Genomic DNA, 19,974 nt, shown 5'->3' on the forward strand with positions numbered 1-19,974 from the left:
GATAATAGATATTCATATTTTCCCTATTTTAAGAACGAACTTTACCAAAAGTATCTCTCTCGCATTAGGAAACAGAATATAGAATAACAGATTTACCCACAGTGCGACGTTGCCGAGAGTTCGGGATAAATAAAATTTAAAATCGACGTACGCGCCACACCGTGACGTGTGCACGCGATCCGAAAGATAAGGAGGATTTTAATCCGCAATTACAAATATCGTCTCTGTAGTGGGAGATTTTCCTCTACACAAATTACATTAATAACAAAATCGCGTAATTGTTTAGTAGCCACACGGTTCGCGAGGTCGAAGCACGTCCGACGAAATCAGCGGCGGGTTCGCGCGGGTAATATCGGAATTCACGGTCGAACGGGATCACGGAACCGAAATTCGGTGATCGCACGTAATTAGAGGGAGACGTTTTGGACGAATCTTCTGGCGCGATATACCGGGTGTCGCAAAAATTCGATGCACTCGCCCGAATACAGATACCGTTATGGTTTACCGACCGTGACTACGCTTTGTTCTGAAAAAAATTGACGCATTCGATTTTTGGGTTAGTGATTCACGGTGAATAACAGGTTAGATTAGTGGCAAACAAAATGTTCTGAAAAACTGGTTATTTATAGTGCTTTCGCAAATAAATAGTTTGGCACGTTAAATAAGAACACAAATCTGTTGAGATTTTCACGAGATTATGTTTATTTGCAGCTGCTTCGAAAAGACCGTGTCTTTATCAAATGTATCCATTTAACTCTATCTGCAGTATATCCACGACCGACAAGTAGACAAGAGGGCAAATGGACTAAAATGGGAAAAATAGGGAAAAAACATTCTTTATCAAAGTTTTTGCTTGCTTTGCCTGGCAATTGTTTTTTGTTAATGTTAAATACTAATGTGACAAACTTATTAAGGGTGCACAAAATCGCCAATGCAATAGTAGGTAATAATGATTTTATTCAATGAAAAAAACTTTGCATATTGTATGATGCATGTTAAAATATAAAAAAATATAAATGCACATAATTTTATATTTTAAAAACTTCCCCTAAATACTCTACGCATTCTTCTTCTACTGCTTGTACTGTTCTCTGCTTCAAAACTGTTTTGTCATTTGTCGAGGCTCCTGGGCGGTCAGAATGCTATACTGAATGGATGATTCTTGTCTGATCATATGTACAAATAAAAATGTCTGTTGCATGTATTATTCCAGGTGAATTATTTAAATCTGCTTCATCATAGCCTTCAATAATTTGAATTTTCTGCTTTTTGATGCCACTTGCAATATTTCTAAATTGTCCTGAAAATTGTGTTTTTCATATTAAAATGGGTAGCGTAATTAGATACTAAACTTTTATTTTTGTATGCTCTCGTATATTCGTTGATACGTTTTCAAAGAAACCGCTTGTCCAATAAAAATGACAGGATTTGCACTTTAACCCATAGACTCCTAATTTTTAATTTTTTTTTATTTATTTTTTTTTTAATTTTTCAATTGTGTTGTCAGTTTTAAGTGTAATCTTTAGATCACACTTCGGTAGATGCTATGATACTTTCTTACTAGGTTCTGCTCTATATGTAACTGTGCACTTGATTTACAGTAAATGGACTTCAGGGCTATTTGATACTGTTCAAACAGTACTACCGAGAAATTAAGATTATATTTTAAACACCCAAGAAACGGACACATTCCTCTCTAATTATCTTTTCATATAATCATTTTAGCCCAATCCGTATTGTTGATAATGTAAACTTGTGACCGCAGGTAGCACCACTTTTTATGGCAGTGATTGGGCTATTTATCTGTGAAAGCACTATAAATTACCTATAGGACATATTTATGTCCCAAAGATATATTTAATAAAAAAATACTATTGGGATAAGTGTTTAATGTAAAATCTATACATTTTCCTGTTAATGGTTCATGTATGTATGAAAACTTAATATTTGTTACCCAAAAACCAAGGTGTCCCAGTAATGGTAACGACGTATGATTTTAGGGAGACGGATGTTCCTAAAAGTTTGAAAAAAAAATTATGAAGTAAATAGGCCAAGGCAAGATGCTGAAAATTGTTTTGGCGTTTTTAAAATGCTTACCAGGTGGCGTAATTATCTGTAATTTAAAAAAAAATGGTTATATTGATACTATATTAAAGCTGAAAAAAGTGCAAATATTTTTTATTTAATGCTGTTTGCTTTATTTCGTCAAGGAAAGCAGTAGGAAGTATTGGAATTGTTTTTTAAATAAATGTCAATCGTGCTATGAGTACGTTATTGCGATTGCAATTGCTTACTTTGCCACCAGGCGGAGTTTTCTGTCATAATCGCAAAAAAGAAAACATCTGGAGATAGTATATTATACAATAAGTGCGGTAAATGGCATTTAACTCACGAGCTTGTTTACCGAACCGTTAGTTTTTGGTTACATTTTCATGACATGACTGTCAGAATTGACAAACGTCAAAATTCAAAGCGTGGGAAATATCTCCGAAAATCCGTGCGGTAAAATCCCGGGAATGTCCGAAGTGGCTCGCATTCGTGGGAAACGAAACTGACGTGGTAAAGTGACGCTTCCCGCACACTAGATCGGAGTTGTCATTAGATAATCAAATAAGGGCATAACCGCTTAGCAAAAACGGCATCATATTATCTTATTATCTTTATATTATGACAAGGCAAGGATCACAATCGCGTCACTCCTAGCACCGTTGATATCCTGGGAAAAGTCTATTTTAACGACTGCAAGATTATTAAAATGAGTTAAGCCTTTTTGGAAATATGAACATTTATATAAAAAAAATATTCGAACAACTTCACCATTTTCCTTCCAGAAATAGAGCAAACAGCATTTAATAAAAAATATTTGAATTTGTCTCACATTTAAGATTGTACTCATTGTAGCTATGCCGAGTTTTGATTAAATTATTCCAGCATTTTGGTTTGGCCGATTTCTTTAATATATATTTTTTTAAATTTTAGGGTCATCCGTTTTCCTAATATCGCACCTCGTTTGCCTTACTGGGACACCCAGAATATTTGATAAAACGCTTATTTGAAAAAATAGTTTAAAACGTAAGTGTCGTTTACCGATCTCGTAAGAGTAATTATCTAATTATTGCCATGATCGCAGCTTTGCAGAATATTTGGGGTTTACTTCTACAGAGCTTAATTGAAACTGGTTTGCATAGGGGGCGAAACTAAAGGAAGGACATGACCATTGTCTTAGGTATTGGCGAAAGGTAAAGTCCTGAATTGCGGTTAAGATTGTTTCTTTCGTTAAAGGTTTCCATTGTTTTTCGGATTTCTCTATTTTTCTGTGGTAAAAGAATTGATTCCACGCAAGGATTTTAGTTTGGTCGAATAGGATTTGATGTACGACTTCATGATGTTCGGCCGCTTCTGATGAGTTTATTTGTGGCAGTGTTACGGCTCATTCATGTTCTTTTAGCATAGTTGATATTTTTCGCCTTGTCTCTCCAATGCATTCTTTGCTGCGTATGTCTCAAGCTGTCTCAAACGGAATTTTGAGTTTGATGAATCGAAGAGTTTTGGACAAGTGGTAAATCTGGTCTAAATTTTATATTTCTTAATATATGTTATCTTCTGCCTAGAATCATATTCACCAAGGTAAAAAATAATCGAAACACTGTGGTAAATGTATCATCGCACCAACTCTCTAACACTGAAAAATTACAACCATTAAAATTAAAATTGTTGAGCCTATCTTAAACAAAATCTTACTTAAACAGCTAATGAAATTCGACTTGAAATCACAACAATCCTTAAGAACCCCAAACCTCTTAAATCTAATATTCCAAAGCCTGAACGCATAGCACTAAAATCTTTAAAATATAATCCCGACATAGAAAATTTAAAAACAGATAAAAGATCATGAACACAACTGACTACCAAACAAACAAAATACTTTTCGCCATAAGAAAATGAGCGTGAAAGCACCCCCACACTTGGTACCGTGGCAATAGTCACATATCAAAAGTTCTTAAAAAATTTACTACCAAAAGAAAATCCCAGAAACCATCGAAATCTCTAAACAACCAAACAGTGTTAAGCGAGTCTTTAAGCGGTGAGGGAATCAGTCATCCGAGACAATGTTCCTTTTTTAGCTGCGCCTGCATCAAAGAATATATAAGCTGGCACAGAGGAGGGTGCAAACTAGTTTCAGTCAAACTCTCAAGAAGTCAACAGAATGATTGAGGGTTTCTTTGATAACTAACTAAACAAAAGTCGATAGGTCAGTTTTTAGGAACCAGGTACGGTATTCATTTTTACGTATTCTTTACATCAGGGACGAAAAATCGTTTAGAAAAACTTTAACTCAACAATGAATAGTACGGCCGTCCAAATTTCAAGCCCCTCCATTATCAAGTTCAACGCGTCAAAAGACGAAACTCAGAAAGCGAGTGCTAAAAATGAACGAGCTCAGCATTCGATAAAACCTGATCAACATCGGGCGGTACCCAAGCGTGTGATAAAATCGGACGTCGCTACGGTACCAGAAGAAAACCATTGCGATGACGACACCGACGAAGACGAGCCTCTGGAAATGAAACAGATCAGTCCCCAGGATGATTCCCGGACCTCTAAACCTTCCGAATACGTCAGCAGGAATCCCGCTGTAAGACCGACCGACTTGGGAGCGTCGTCTCCGCTGGGATCGGTCAGGAAACTCGTCAGGTCGAGGCAGGATCTCGTTCCGCTTTCTCTGGCTAGCAACGGCGGCACTTTAGCTTCGAGCTTGAGCAGTCCGAATTTTAAAAGGGAACACAGTATGAGATCCCTAAAGAACTATCATCATTTAATGAGCGATATACAGGGCGGACATCCTTCCAGCTTCGATTCGGGGTACAGTCAATCGAAGCCCTTGTCCGACGTCGGATCGGTCAGATCGTGGGCCTCGGTGGGGATGGGGTCGACGGATGGGAAAAAGATGATCGTCCGACGGGTTCCCACGTCACCCGTCGAGCTATTTAACATCGTCAATCCTCCAACGTGAGTAGAAAGCTTATGGTGCCGGTTTTTTGTAGCTTTTTTATCCCCCGAAAGTACGTGCGGTGTGTACTGTATGAAGGTAGGCAAATAATAAGGCAATTTAAAGTATATTTCAGAAAGACGTAGATCGATAAAATCTCATTAGGCATCCAAAGGAGCTACAGAGTGACCCAACTAATTATTATTATTATTATAAAGAATACTGATAGAAAGAATATCTAGAGATAGTGAACCGAAATGCCGTCCACACGACGTTTAAGTATAGACATGTTCGGCGCACAAACACCGTCTTCGGGTAAACTATTCCAACGGTCGAATGTCTTGTCATTTATAAAATGAAGGCGATGTGATGTCTTGAATTGTTCTTTTCTTACCTTAAATGAATAACCACGTGCTTATCAATGCTTGAGACTACCAAAAACTCATCAGATAGAAATTGGTTGTGCCCAAACCTATACATTTAGATAAGATTCTCCCGCAGCCGACATTGATTTAATTTTGGTCAACGCGTAACGGCTCGTTGCACCATCATAGAACATCGCAATAGCGCAACGGCCATATTCTCAGACGGGGAAAACAAATTCCAGAATGGGGCGAATGGAATTGATATAAAGTCGGCAAGCGAGGCAAAGATGGGTCTTTTAAAAGTACTGTTTTAATAAAAATTAAGCGAAATTCGCTTTCTTGGCAGTGTTTGATAAATGTAGAGATGTCGCAAGATCATTAGTTACTGTAACACCAAGGTCCAGTTGAGTGCAAAACGAGATTGTTCACACCACTTGAAAATAGTATTTAAGTATTTCAGCAATGATAAAAAACATTGCATTTTGGGAAAAAATGGAAAAAACACTTTACCAGTTTGTTATGTCAAAGTATTTCGAATTTACCAAATAAAACGCTAATTTATTATTTAGGATGCGAAATGGTATTTGAAATTAACATAAAATTTTGTTTTTTTCTGTTACTTTTTTTACAATACCTTTAGTTCGCACAAGATTCTGCAGTAGCTAACACTACTACTTTTTGATATCTTGATCTTGACAGGCATCAAATAACGACATGAAAGGTGCGTAGCGTTTGGTTAGATTATATAGCTGCTAGATATATAGCCGCCCTGCCTATGCCGATAATACAGGAACTTGTGAAGCAACTATGAAAATAAATTTTGAGAATGTCAATTCAACAAGCGCATGCGCCAGATTTAAAATCTCGTTTTTGACCAATCATCTTGCAGCATTCAATATCCAACATGGCCGGTGACAGATCGTCAATTTGCAATAGGCAATTTTACGACACTATTTTCTCAAAATATGCCTAGATCTCATTAAAACGTTCTGGCGAAACAAATTAAGTATGTAGAAATCGCTGTTTAGAAAGAAAACAGCGCAAAGTACAATGGGTGAAGTATAGAGGCATTCGCGGAATATTGCCTTCTCTACGGAAATATCAATTGGCGTGCGCACATTAATTTTTACCGTAATAGGGCCACTTTATTATCTAATAGCTTTATGAGCCAGATAACCGAATTTGTTTTCATTACGATGTTGATAATTAGAAATAAATCATTTGAATCAAATGGATGTTTCATTAATTTTATAAATGGTTTTTTTCTACATTTTAATACTTAAAAACGTGAATAATTAATAAAATTACGCCAACAACTAATTTTGTATAAAAAAATATGTAGTAATACTATAATACAAAAATAAAAATAATAATAATAGCATGTTAAAATGTATAAATCTCAGCCAAGGGGTAATTTATTAATTTTCAGAGGTGTTGTATAGAAAGTAATAAAGATAAAAATAGTAACACTTAACATTTATTTTAAATATAATATTAAAAAATGGAAATTTTTCCCAAAATCTATTTTTTTTATGTGAGGATAAAGATGTTTTAATTGGCTTGTTAGAACCTTATTTAGCTATCTAACGACAAAAAGTCATACCATTTATCATTCTTCGCAATCGCGTCACTCATAGCATCTTGGAGTAGCTTTATTATTTGAGACGCCTTTGAACCATTCAAGGCCACCAAGTTTTTTTTTATTTTTCAACTCAATCATAGAGCTGCATTATTAATGTGCTGTATTGTGTGAAACCCAAAACACAAATCTGCCCTCCAGAAGGTTCAAAAATCGCAAAGTACGCAAAACCTTTAACCGTAAAAGCGAGAAACAATAACAAGAATCGTGACAATAGCCTGTTTAGAATATAAATAAATATAATAAAGTAAACATAAACTTTTATATCCTTTTTTTTAAACGCTATGTTTCGGCTATAAGACACTATCTTCAGGTTACAATAACAAAGGTTTGTTGGTTGAGTTAAGCCACTGGTTAATTTTATTTTATATTGCTTAAATCAATCTGGCAAGGCACCCTCAAGAGTATATTTAAAATCCTTGTTCTTCGAAAACGGTCATCCTAGCTATAGCAATCAAGTGTACCCTTTTTTATTGCAGAATACAACTTTGCCGATTTTATAAGAAAAATCTGATTCGGCAATTCAAAATTACCAAAGCGCTAAAATGTCAAAATTTCCTCTTAACTAGTTTCGGAAATATTAATCACATATTTTCAGGTTCCTTCCTTTTAGGGTCTTTGGCTTCGTCCATATTTTTATATAGCAAATTGGGGGTTATTTTGGAAGTAGAATATGCTGCTATACTTTAGATCACTAATTTCGTGATACACTGTATATGTTTATTTGATGAAGAAAACCAAGGAAATCTCATATACCTTTAGGAATTTTACGGTCAGGAATAGGATATAGTTTCAAAGTTACCTTCGCAAACACGGGCTTGTGGAGCCCGGAAATCCGCAGTTAAATAAATAAGTTAATCCGAGATAAATTTGCCTTGGCGGGCAAGCAGACTCGCAATAAAAACTTTTAGCAATAAACATATTTGAGAAAGCGAATCGTCTAAGCAAGTAAAAAACGTACTTTTACCGAACTCATGACGAGATAAAATCTGCATTAGTGATACCGCGAATTTATTGCAGACAAGGTTAATTGTTACTCCAATAATTTTATCTGGTCGTAAAATTTCAATCCTCAAACATTTCCAGTGCGTTAGTTTCACCTTATTATAAGAGATATCGACAATGTGCCCGATATTGACTGTTTTTAAATGGAGGTGCCACGCAAAAAAAAACTTTTTTTAAAAATCATAAAATGAACACAAAAGTATTAATAATAGGTTCCCAAAAAGAGAGTAACTTTAGTGAGTCACTTATGGGGAGAAAAAATACAGAAAAGAGATTATAGGTTCAAATTCTTTAAAAAGACTCTCATGACATCGTCTCGCAGGCAGCTAAACATTTTTAATTTTTCAAAGAAACTTCCTGAACCCACTGTAATACTATTTACAAATCTTCTGGATTCATCCTGCGTCGTTCGTTGCCAATCGTCCTGTTTGTTTTGCATTCTACTCTGTACCTGCTGCTGAGGGAAGCTGAAGTGAAGAAGGAGGAAGGATATGAACATTGTCTCTGATGACTGATTCCTATATTTCTAAATGGTAAAAACTTGAGTCGCGGTGAGAATTGAATTGTTTGATTGTTTATTGATTTATTTGGATCCTCGGAGTTTTCTATGGTAGACGATTACATGCAAGAATTTCAGTTTGGTCGAGTAAGATTTTGTGTTCGGTTTCTTGATTATATTCGGCCACTACTGATGAGTTTATTTATAGTAGTCTTAAGGTTCTTTCATCATCTTTTAGCCTAGTTGATATTTTATTAATTATATATATATATATATATATATATATATATATATATATATATATATATATATATATATATATATATATATATATAATTATATTAATTATTATTAAAAAAAAAGAAATAACCTTAACTCAAGTGAAACCATTAAACTCTGACAACTTCAACTACCAAATATTGTAGTAACCGAGACTAAAAAATCAGTTCTTGCAAGGATTATTCCCACGTAAAGACGAAACCATTGCAAATGTCGAGTCTATCCTAAACAAAATGTTTATGTCCTTTTTGCCTAGTTAATATTTTTCGTTCGGTCTCTCATGGTGGCTGAAACGGAATTTTGTCTTCGATGAATCGAAGATGTTGAGAGATTTTTGGACAGGTGGTAACATTATTTAAAATTATATTTCTTAAGATCTTAGATATCTGCAATCAAACCTTCTCATCCTAATTGAAAAGGCTTGTATGGAACATATTTTTCTTGTAACGCTAAAATTTCAAACCAAATCCAACTAATCCCTCCGAAATTTTCTTAACCATTTAAACTCTATACAACCCTAACCCGTTTTACCATTGAATTAAAAAATAGTAATAATCTACCATTGTTATAGATTCTTATCAATAGAAAATCCGATCTAACATTGGGTTGTTTAGTTTACGGAAAACCTACGCCTGCAGACCAATACCTTGCACTCTTTCATGTATGAAATATTCCCAAAGATTCATAAGTGCTTCCATAAGTTGTTGACATTCCAGGCAGTTTCCCAAAGACTCGTCGATTTTAAATTAAACTTTGCACTCTGTACAAAGTGCAATAAACAAAAGTCTTTATGCAACGATTGGATCCACTCAAGCCTTCGTCGCTATCAAGCTTCATGGAGACTTATAATATTTGCGTTAATTTCTATTAGAAGTTTAAATGATTTTTTATTTTGTCAAAGGTAAAAAATCAAAATATACGTATTTTTAATTCTTGTTTTATTAGCATTAATCATTAACATATGAAGTTTGAAATGAAGTTGTTTTTCAAAGACTTATGTAGAACCAATTAATGCAGGACAGTTGTTATAGACTCTAGATTTGAGATAGCCCGATAAAATATCATCACATGGGTCTAAATCTGCCATAAGGAGCGTTTCGCATGCCGGTTTCCGTGAAACAAGGTCACATTCAGAAAGCTGTTGTGCAACTACCATTTAATAGGGATGAATGTGAAGGTTATCGTGAAGAATTCGGTGACATGAACGATCTGGCAACCGCAGCACAGCTGCTCGTTTTGAAGAACAGCGCCTAGGAGATGGCGTCAGTCAAACTGCTTCGATAGTTCTAACGTTCTAACGGTCCCTGTTGCTCTTCATTTCTTGCTGAGTACATTTGCAACTTCCGTAAAAAGCCTCTACCAAGGATAAGATAGATTTTTAAGCCTCTACCAAGGATAAGATGGATTTTTTTGGCAAGAACACAAGAACAGTACAGGTTGACGTAAAGCATGCTACACCGCGACGAACTACTGGCCTCGTAAAAAGTAGATTTCTATTGGTCTCTCACTCAAATCATTTTTACTACTGTGGACAATTAGGAGCACTATCGCGCCACAAATATGTCCAGTTTCGTCTAACGAAAAAAATGAAGGTGCAACACTGCATCTTGTACTTGTTTGACTTTTCATCAATCACTGATAATCACTGAAAATTTCCTATTTCTTGTCCGTATCTGATCACTTAACCGATACAAGCCAAAATATCTCTCCATCAGGAGTCAGTCTTGTTGCAGCAAGCTATTTTTTCTTCTCTTCTCTTAAATTTAACATAACATCAACAAATAGCTTTTCTGGATTATTTGTATTATTTTTTAATTGCTTTGATCTCTTTTTTGCAACTTGCGTATCGCCTACCATTATTAGCATTATTTTTTAAATTTAAATTTCGAAAAATTTAGAAAAATATTAATTAATTAAAATTAATCGAATCATAACTTGTCAACATATTACGATACGATACTTAGACATAGAACTCTGGAATAAAATCTTGTATTTTGTATACTCGCTAATTATATTCGCCTATAAAAGTTATTTAGTTACTTACCAATTGTTGTTGTCTAACTTACCGGGTTGGTTAATAAAGTTCTATTCTGTTATCCCTGTGTAATGTGTATTATTACTTGCAAAATTTTCATGAAACAGTGCCAAATTATTAATTTTTGCGAAATAAAACGCGGCAATAAATTTAAAACGAAGATGGGGCAAATATTTAGAGATGTTGGTTTCTTACCTTCGCCGTTTCCTCAATATACTTGGATTTTTGCTCAGGTAGCTATTTCGCGACAGTAAACCGCTAAATGTGTTTTCGGTTGTTTTAGTATCAAAAAATTGAACCATGGCTTCGAAAAGCAACTGGATTGAAAGTGCAAAAAATTCTCACCAACGCAACTTGTAAGTGTAAGAAGTCTGTAGTAGTTGTAGGTATAGAGGTTCTGAAATTTATAGAAATAATATGATACATAATAAATAACATACAATCAATAAAAAAACGTTTGAGAGGCCACTGCGTTTCCTACAGCACTTCTTTGATTTTGAAATTGACTTTCGGTCCTCGAAAATAAATTTCCTGGTTTTTCTTGCTGGTGATTTACTTTTTTTTTCAAATTTCTGTTGACCTTACCTTGTTGTCCTTACTGGGACAGCCAGTATATTAATGTTATATTTCGCACACTGATTTCATCAAATTAACGGCGATTCATTCATTTCGCATCCATTCAGCATAAAAAACGTCGCTAATGTTGGTCACACACCGTTTGAGCGTGAAAATTGATAAAATTGCATAATTATAAACACACATCATTCATAAGCAAATTGGCGGAATTGCTCTACACCGGCCAATTTGTCAATCCACGAGTCAATTAAGAAATTTGCGTGCGATACGAAAAAAATCAACCGAACTACTTGTGGCACAGCCGGCCAAGGTTAGCTGGGAATTGAGGCATCCTGAGAGGAAGTGGATATTTTAGATTGCACTCCAACCGTGTGCATATGATTTACGAAGCGTACAGGGTGTCTCACAAAAGGTAGCCCGTATAGTTTGTTCAAAACCTGTAATAGTTCAAGAATTTTTAAATACAAAAGTTCTTTGTATTTAAAGGAATTTGTACAGTATTTATTTTTGGATCATATAGGGTCGGTCAAATTCTTTGGTATCGACACCAATTTTGGAATTTTAAATCGAGCACCCTCTATGTTATTGCTGTTTTCCATTTAGTAGTAAAAACTTTCACTAGACCGATCGATTCGATTTCCGCACGGTTTAGGAAATATTCAAGGTTATGTGACTTTGTTATTGAGAAATCAGCATATTAAGAGAAGTTCGCAAAATACATATTATGCTAATTAATCATATTTGCAAAAGGAATATATACACACATTATTTCGATTTTAGAATTATACCGGACCTCTCTTATCGTTGTATAAATTCCTAAATTTGTACAGTTTACATTGTTTTAAAAGAATTGGATAAAATATGGAACAAATTCATTTAAAAATCAGGTATTGGGTGTCAAGGACAATAATCGCACAGTTTCATCACGTTTTGTTTAAATAGTACGGCAAATTTCTTCCATCAAAATCTTAATGGAGTCCGATATTTACAATTTCTTGAAAATCCAAATCAGCCTGATATTCAAGATAGACAGAATTGGTTTCAACAGGATGGTGTTCCGCCTCATCTTGTTTGACAAGTGGTAGAAGGGGATCAATGGAATGGAATGCAAGATCTTCAGATATTAGTCCATAAGATTTTTTCTTCTGGATATTTTCAAAATAATAAGTGTATAAGGAAAAACTAGAACATTTGGATGATTTAAAATTTCGAATTAGATTCGAAATAAGGTAAATTAATGAAAAATATTCTGAATAATATTTTGGAAAGTTTTTAAACCGATTAACATATTGTCCACAAGTTAGTGGTGAGCATTTTCAACACGTAATAAAATAATAATAATAATAAATTTTAACTTAATTTTACTCACTGTCAATATTCTCATGGGTCTTTTTGAATTCCAAACTTCTGGATAAAAACTAAATTTATCTGAGTTAATGTAATTGTAACAATTCAAGAACTATATTCGTTCTAGCTACTTACCTGTTCATTTCAAAATTAAATTTTTAATTGTTTGTATGGGATGGGTATATGTGAAATATAGGGTGTTCTGTTTATTCTATTTAAAGTGTATTATTTACTTTATAATTTTCTGAAATAAGCTTTAGTAGAAAAAAGTAAATCAGAACCGGCTCATTTCGATAAGATTTAAGGCGCGTTAAGTCGAGTTTTAGGGCAAATATGAGATATAATTAGCATGTCTCGCTAAAACAAAGTTACGTAGCTTGACGTATATCTTTTTATAAACAATGCGTTTTAAATATTTACCTATTTCGTTAGGCGTATATTAATTAGCGGGACATTGTACAATTTGACAGCAAATAATAAAATACGTTATAATAGAGCGACACGCTAATTCACGTGAATATATGAAAATTTTCCGCTAACAATGTAGCAAATCGTTGAATCAACATCGTAATAGACATACAGGGTGATCGAGCCTCCTTAAAAATTCGGGAGCACTAAAGGGGGAGACTTTTTGGAACTTAGTTTGTTTTGGAAATGTTTGTAAAAAATCTAATACTTTGCCAGCTGATCGCTGATCTAAATTAAGTGTTCATCATTGGTAACTTTGTTATGAATAGAGATTAATTTTAATAGGGTTCGGAAAAAATGAGAACAATGTACTCTTCTTAAATTGAACACCATTTTTTTACTCTAACTTTTGTAAATCACCAACAACCCATATTAGCTTAAAATTGAAAATGACGGAATTAATTGCACAGACCAGATGGCTATGAGTATAATAACTATAATAATAACACGATTTATTTATTGTAAAAATTTTTCGTCTCTTTGTAGCAAAAGCTTTTTCATTGTGTCCAAAGATTCGATAGAGGCTCAGAAAAAATTGTTCAAAGAATCCTAGGTTCACGAGTTGGTTTCAGCTTTAACGTTTGGTACGGTATAATTGGTTCTCGCATTGGTGGTTCATATTTTACCCATGGCACGCTGACCGGTGAGCGGTACATGGCAATTATAACTGAAATTCTGAATAGTCTTGTAGATAAGCTTGACCTCTTAATTGGGCAGAGTCTCCATTTCCAACAAGATTGTGCTCCAGGCACATATCATATTTTTGACTGTCCTTATCACCAGGTCACCAGATATAATCCTACTTATGATATTATTTAAAGAACGAAATTTATAAGCAAAGATACCGTTGACGTTTCAAAGGCTGCAATAAGAAAAAAAAGAAACCAGATAGATGGTCTAACAATAGTAACGGCTATTCGCTTAATAGTAAAATGTGCTCAAAATTGTATTGAAGTACAAGGTGCTGTTTTTGAACACTTCTTAAAAAATCATTAATAGTTATTCATAAATTAATTAGGTTTTTTTTCTATTTTCTTATTGCCATGTTTCTTACGCTCAAATAAAATAATACAAGAAAAATGGAGTTAGCAACCACTCATAGCCATCTAGTCTAAAAGAGAAATGTGCTGATAATTCGGTTATCTTCAATTTTAGGCTAATATTGCATATGACTTTGTTTGTTCTGTTGGTGATTCACAAAGGTTCGAGTAAAAAATATACCGAATTTTTTCTTGAAAAAGAGTACATTTTCCACATTTTTTCCTATTCCCTACAATTGTTTTTCTGTTTTCACCATCGTAATCAGTGAAACAAATGCTCCTATTTTGCTAATTTAATTACTTAACTACTCATAACAAGGTTTTGGTCAGCCTACTATATGCCATGGAAAAAGTAGCATAAATAGATCATCAGGTATGTTACTATATGTTTCGTTTCGCCACCAGTTTCTGGTTATTTTTGTATAATGCTGTATAATGTATAAACCTATCTTTAGCGGTTTTCGAGATTTTTTTCCCTATTTTTGGTTGAAAACTTAGCTCCAATAAAACTTTTATTGCAGCAGCCGTATTTGAATTCGTAAGGAGCCTAAATTTTGGCTATAGTTTACGAACGTTCAACTTTTTATTACACAGGGGCGCTCAAGGCGTGCGATTATACAGGTGGAAATAAAAATATCGCTTTACGACCTATCCTGGAAGATAATGAATTAATGTAAAAATTGGCATATTTGCCTAAGGTGGTCATAAAATTGGCTATCAATATGGGAATCCCCGAGTCATCCGAGACCCGCCACCCTCAGACACTATATAGGATATAAACAGACAAACCAGTTTCAATTCAGTTCTGAATCACTCAACAGGATGATTGGCGAAACGTTAGCAAGTTCGATTCGATCCGAGCAATTTGTAAATATTAACAGATCGATAATTTCGTGTTTTCTGTAAGATGAAATTGGAGTCTTCTCTATAAATTGTGAATGTTAGCTTGCGTTATTCAAAACTACTATCAACCAGTCTTCAAAAACGTTCGAATGAATTCATCGCCGGTAATCTCCAGTGTGACACGACTGAAAGACCATTATTAGTCTTTTCTCTTGTCCTGAAGGCTTTTTAATACTCGTTGAATTCACCTACACCTATGGCGGACACCGAGCTTTCATTTTGATTTCATTTATTAGCATGTTACAAACATAGAAAATGTATACAATCATTGCAATAAAATAATATTGAAAATCTACAATACATACAACATAAAGCATAATACATAACACATAAAGCGCTCTGTGGGGGGCATCTGGACATACATTGAAGCTGAACGAAGATTATCACAGAAACTTATCATCGAAAGCGGGGGGTCGAAGAGGTGCAATTATCTGGCTAGATATAGTTAATCATATCTTGATAAAAGATAAACTCCTCCAAGCTGTAAATTGATAGCTTTATTAAAAAATCTTGAACCTGTTTATTGGGAGGTGTTAACGGCCATAAGTTTATTAAACAAATGGGTGCAGTAGTAATTTGGGCCTAGCCTACTCGCATTAAGACGGAAGGTTGTCCCTATTCCGAGTTTTGTAGGGATGAACTTTATTCACATGTAAAAAATCTGTTTGATTCTCGTAAGCGTAAGCTAGAAACTTAAGTATATAAGCGCTTCGCAGTTAAAGGATTTTAAGCTCCGAAAATTTTGACCTGTATTTGAGGTTTATAATTATTCTAATTGTCCTACGTTGTAGGCTGCACCGGTAGCCTGGCTCCAGTTTATTAGACCATAAAGCAGGTGGGAGCCAATTAGAGCATGATATTTTCCAAAGAAACTTCCACACGCTACTGTAATACTATTTACAAAACTTTTGGATTTCTTCTGCGTCGGTGTTTGCCGAACTTGCTAAGATTTCGCCAATCATTCTGTTGGCTTCTTCAGAGCTTAACTGAAACCGAACTGAACAGTTTCAGTTAGCAGTTAACAGGAACAGTTTCAGTTAAACTCAGTTTGCTCAACACGATGATTGGCGAAACGTTAGCAAGCTCGACCCAACAAAAACCGACGCAGGACGATTCTAGAAGTTTGGTGAATAGTAAAGCTGTCAATAATATGTTACAATCTACAGTATTAGAAAGATTTTTTGAGATTTTTTTAGCCACTTGGTCTGTGTGGCGACACCAATTTAGTTTAGTTAGCTTCAGCAAGTGTTTCAGTAAGATTCTTTTTATTTATTCAGAAAGCAGTGTCGTCCACAAACAATCGTTCCAAAGGGCTTCAGGAAGGTTGTTGATATAAATGAGAAAGAGGGTACGTCTCATTCCTGAGCACTGCACAACCCCATTTCCCACTGGTAATGTACTTGTGGATCATTGTTATAAACAACGTATTGTTCCCTCTCAGCTAGAACTGAACCAACTAGGCTTCGACTCAAGATGTGAAAATTGTAATATTTCAATTTTTTTTATAGAGTCGAGTGGTCCACGCAGGACGAAATTTCCAGTTGTATTGCTCAACGCTTTTCTGAAATACCTTATCACAGAATATGTGGCTAGATCTATTGAACTGCATTAAAACTAATGAAACCAATTTGTTTTATTTTCAGACCACCCGAAGAGTATATATATGATGACGAAAGTGGTGACGCTACAGATGACGATGAAGATAGTGTTTACATTAAACCTAGACGGCAGCACTGGTCCAATAAACTACAGTTCGTTTTAGCCTGTGTAGGATACAGTGTTGGACTAGGTTCAATATGGAGGTTTCCCTATTTGTGTTACAAAAGTGGGGGAGGTAAATTTCCGATACCGCTAATAGATAAGTAACTATCAGACTACCACAAATCCGGTTTATAAGCATGACATCGGCATAATCGGTATTTCAAACAACATGGCCTACGTGCGCTTAGGCAGAGAGTCGTCATCCAAAAAAATGAAGAAAGTTCATGTAAATATAGGTCCGGGAGTCGAATATACACGTCGGAAATTGAGTAATGTGGACAAAATATCGACCAAAAATGCAGCGCCAATAATTCGAATTCAAAAATTGGTATAATGAAATTAAATGTAGAACTTAAACATACTAAGTTTTAAAATGTTACTTCTGGCGAGACTAAGTCATAAAGCATTTGTTGCCCAACCGCTTTCTGCTGCTGAAGAATCTAACTATTTTTTGGATGGAGTGTTTACATTAAACCTCACGAACGTCAATAATGGAACATTTCTCAGAAGAACATTTTATTGTCTCTCACGCCACTATTTTTATAATGCCCTCTTGTCTAGTTTGTGATATTTGAAGCCCATTGTGGACAAAACGTGCCAAAGCTTATTTGGGCTATCTCGTTAACAAACTGTTGTTTCAGACTTGACACTTGCTCTGTGTAAATGTCGTGAACTCTCCGCTTAAGTGCTTTCCAGAAAATTTTTACGATTCATTTTTCATATTTGGCACTATTCTTTCTACAGAAGCCCTAGCATTCGGTTCTCTGTTAAGTAAAGATTTCTAAACTGTTTTGATATAATGCGTGGCCTAGAGAGATAAATGTTTTTTGAAACACTGTATGAAGCAGTAGAAATGTCTTCCCACTGACGAAATATAAGATGATTCTTAATGCAAAAGAGTAATCTTTTATTTTCTTATGTTTTCAGATAATTCTTTCAGCCCTCCATTTCTGGTATACACCAATAGATTAAAGCACTATATGAAATTTTTCCTAGTCATAAAATTGGATTTGGTGGTTGCTGTGTATATTCTTTGTCCCTTTGTCTTGATTAATTTTAAATCTATGCTAAAACTGTAAGATGTAAGATGTATGTAGATGTTAAGTTAATTTCAAAATGTAGATAATCATCCATTACACTAGTACATCAAAGCCGGAAAAGTCTGATTTCCTAATGCCCCAGACTTTTTACTAACATCCTCAGCAATCGCTTTCAATTACAAATAATGTGTACCTTTTTCTTTGTTTCAGCTGTTTTTTTAATACCTTACGCCATTATAATGATATTTATTGGCGGACCTATGTTGTACATGGAATTAGCAGTAGGTCAATTTACAGGAAGGGGTCCGATAGGAGCGCTGGGACATTTGTGTCCATTATTTAAGGGTAATATTTGGTATAAAGATGACAAAATATTTTATCGCTGGCAAATGTCAACACAAATAGCAAAAATAGCAACGCGAAAGTAAAAAATGTGACAAGTTGGAAGTGCGAAAAAATGTTTTGTTATCTGCATAAATCTTCATATCTAAAACTTCTCTTTATTTAGGCTTAATTATTTGAAACTTCCAAATTGCAAGCGCTTATATGATAAGAAGAAGAAGATAACACCCAGCCCAAATAAGAATTCATATAAAAATAGCACCTGAAAAGTTTTGGGTACTTTTTATTTTTTTTTGAAATAATCAAAATCAATTTTTTATTTTAAATAGAACACGCTGTGTATTATGGCATTTTTGGATTCGCCGAGAATTTCTAGATATACTTCATACCTAGGTCTAACCTTTCTCGACCAATCTTGAATTTCATATCAAAAATGCCGTTTGCAGGCTCTAAAATAATTAACTTTAACCTTAATTATTTAATTTTGTTGTGAAAGAGAGTCTATTTTCATATATTGAGGTGATATTTTGAAGGTGCATGACCCTCATCTTCAGCGATACAAACAGTATATATCATTTTAATTTTCTAACATTCATTCAACAATTGTAGTAAACAATTTCACAATTATTAGATAGATTTTCGGCTTGATAGGTTTATCGGGCCACGAATTTCTCTAAAAAATTTATATCACTATCATTTTTTTCTTCCACTTTTTCTCTTATTGTTCTATCATTTTTAACCAGAAAACAAGTTAAATGTATAACAGTAGTTTATATCTATCAGATATTAAATGATTTTTTGAAAGAAATAAATTAAATCGTATAACACAGGAATGGCGGAAAAGAAATTTGATCGACGTTGCCAGCTTTCGAAATAATGAGGTTGCAATGTATTTCAAAATATGCATAAAAAAAATATCCAGGGTGTTTCAAAACAAATGCGAAAAATTGAAGTAGCTGATGCTTTGTTTCAAATAAAGAGTAATTTGTTATATAAACGTTCTATGTATTGTCGTTTTTGTGACAATAAATAAAAACATTATTTTTAGGCCACATTTTGTAGCCTAATAGCTGACTTTTGAACCAAAGTTTATATTAAGTGTTTGTTTTGTTTTTAAACACCCTGTATAACATTCATTAAAAAATTTAATCATTTTAGTTCAAATGAAATTTTATTGTATATTCCTTTCTCATTTCCCAATTTGTTGCAAACATATTAACATTGAAGAAATCTATCCGATATGGCATTTTCTAAATGTGATTTTTGGAGATTTTTTTTTTTAATTTCAGAATAATCCGTTTCATTTTCGGTTATTAATTACTATTTGAAAGGTGCTCGGATGGTGTAAAAATATTACCGATATTCTTGTGTCTGTGTGTGTTTGAAATAAATATACTCGAATGGAAAATTAAATAAGAAATTCGAATAATATAAACATATTTCAATTTTGATTTCAGGCGCCGGTTTGGGCAGTGTTGTGATTTCCTTCCTTATTTCCACGTACTATAGCGTAATAATCGCTTATGGGGTGTACTATTTTTTCACGTCGTTCCGGTCGAAGGAACCGTGGGACGATTGTTCTCATATCTGGAATACTCCGTACTGTTGGGTACCATCGAAATCGACCCAAAATATCACGAAACCGATGTACAGCCATTCGCCAGCAGAAGAATTTTACGAGTAAG

The 19,974-nt window shown here is 34.3% G+C and overlaps 2 protein-coding genes across 10 annotated transcripts in view; one reads left to right on the forward strand and one right to left on the reverse strand.

Annotated features, from left to right (window-relative positions):
• The window catches only part of LOC132702945 (ionotropic receptor 40a-like), a 41,084-nt gene extending 29,421 nt beyond the window's left edge, over positions 1 to 11,663 (reverse strand). Inside the window, exon 1 of the mRNA XM_060671864.1 lies at positions 11,008 to 11,663. Coding sequence (XP_060527847.1) covers positions 11,008 to 11,114 — 107 coding nt within the window. The 5' untranslated portion in view covers positions 11,115 to 11,663. The remainder of the gene's footprint in view (positions 1 to 11,007) is intronic.
• The window catches only part of LOC132702944 (sodium- and chloride-dependent GABA transporter ine-like), a 33,391-nt gene continuing 13,678 nt past the window's right edge, over positions 262 to 19,974 (forward strand). The window contains exons 1-5 of one of the 9 annotated variants that reach the window (XM_060671857.1): positions 262 to 581; positions 4,253 to 5,010; positions 16,790 to 16,980; positions 18,158 to 18,292; positions 19,747 to 19,969. In XM_060671857.1, coding sequence (XP_060527840.1) covers positions 4,343 to 5,010; positions 16,790 to 16,980; positions 18,158 to 18,292; positions 19,747 to 19,969 — 1,217 coding nt within the window. In that variant the 5' untranslated portion in view covers positions 262 to 581; positions 4,253 to 4,342. The other 8 variants (XM_060671854.1, XM_060671859.1, XM_060671861.1 and 5 more) reach the window with 8 other exon arrangements.

This window comes from Cylas formicarius, unplaced genomic scaffold, assembly GCF_029955315.1.
Source record: "Cylas formicarius isolate icCylForm1 unplaced genomic scaffold, icCylForm1.1 PGA_scaffold_6__28_contigs__length_40554024, whole genome shotgun sequence".
NCBI classification, from domain to species: Eukaryota; Metazoa; Arthropoda; class Insecta; order Coleoptera; family Brentidae; genus Cylas; species Cylas formicarius.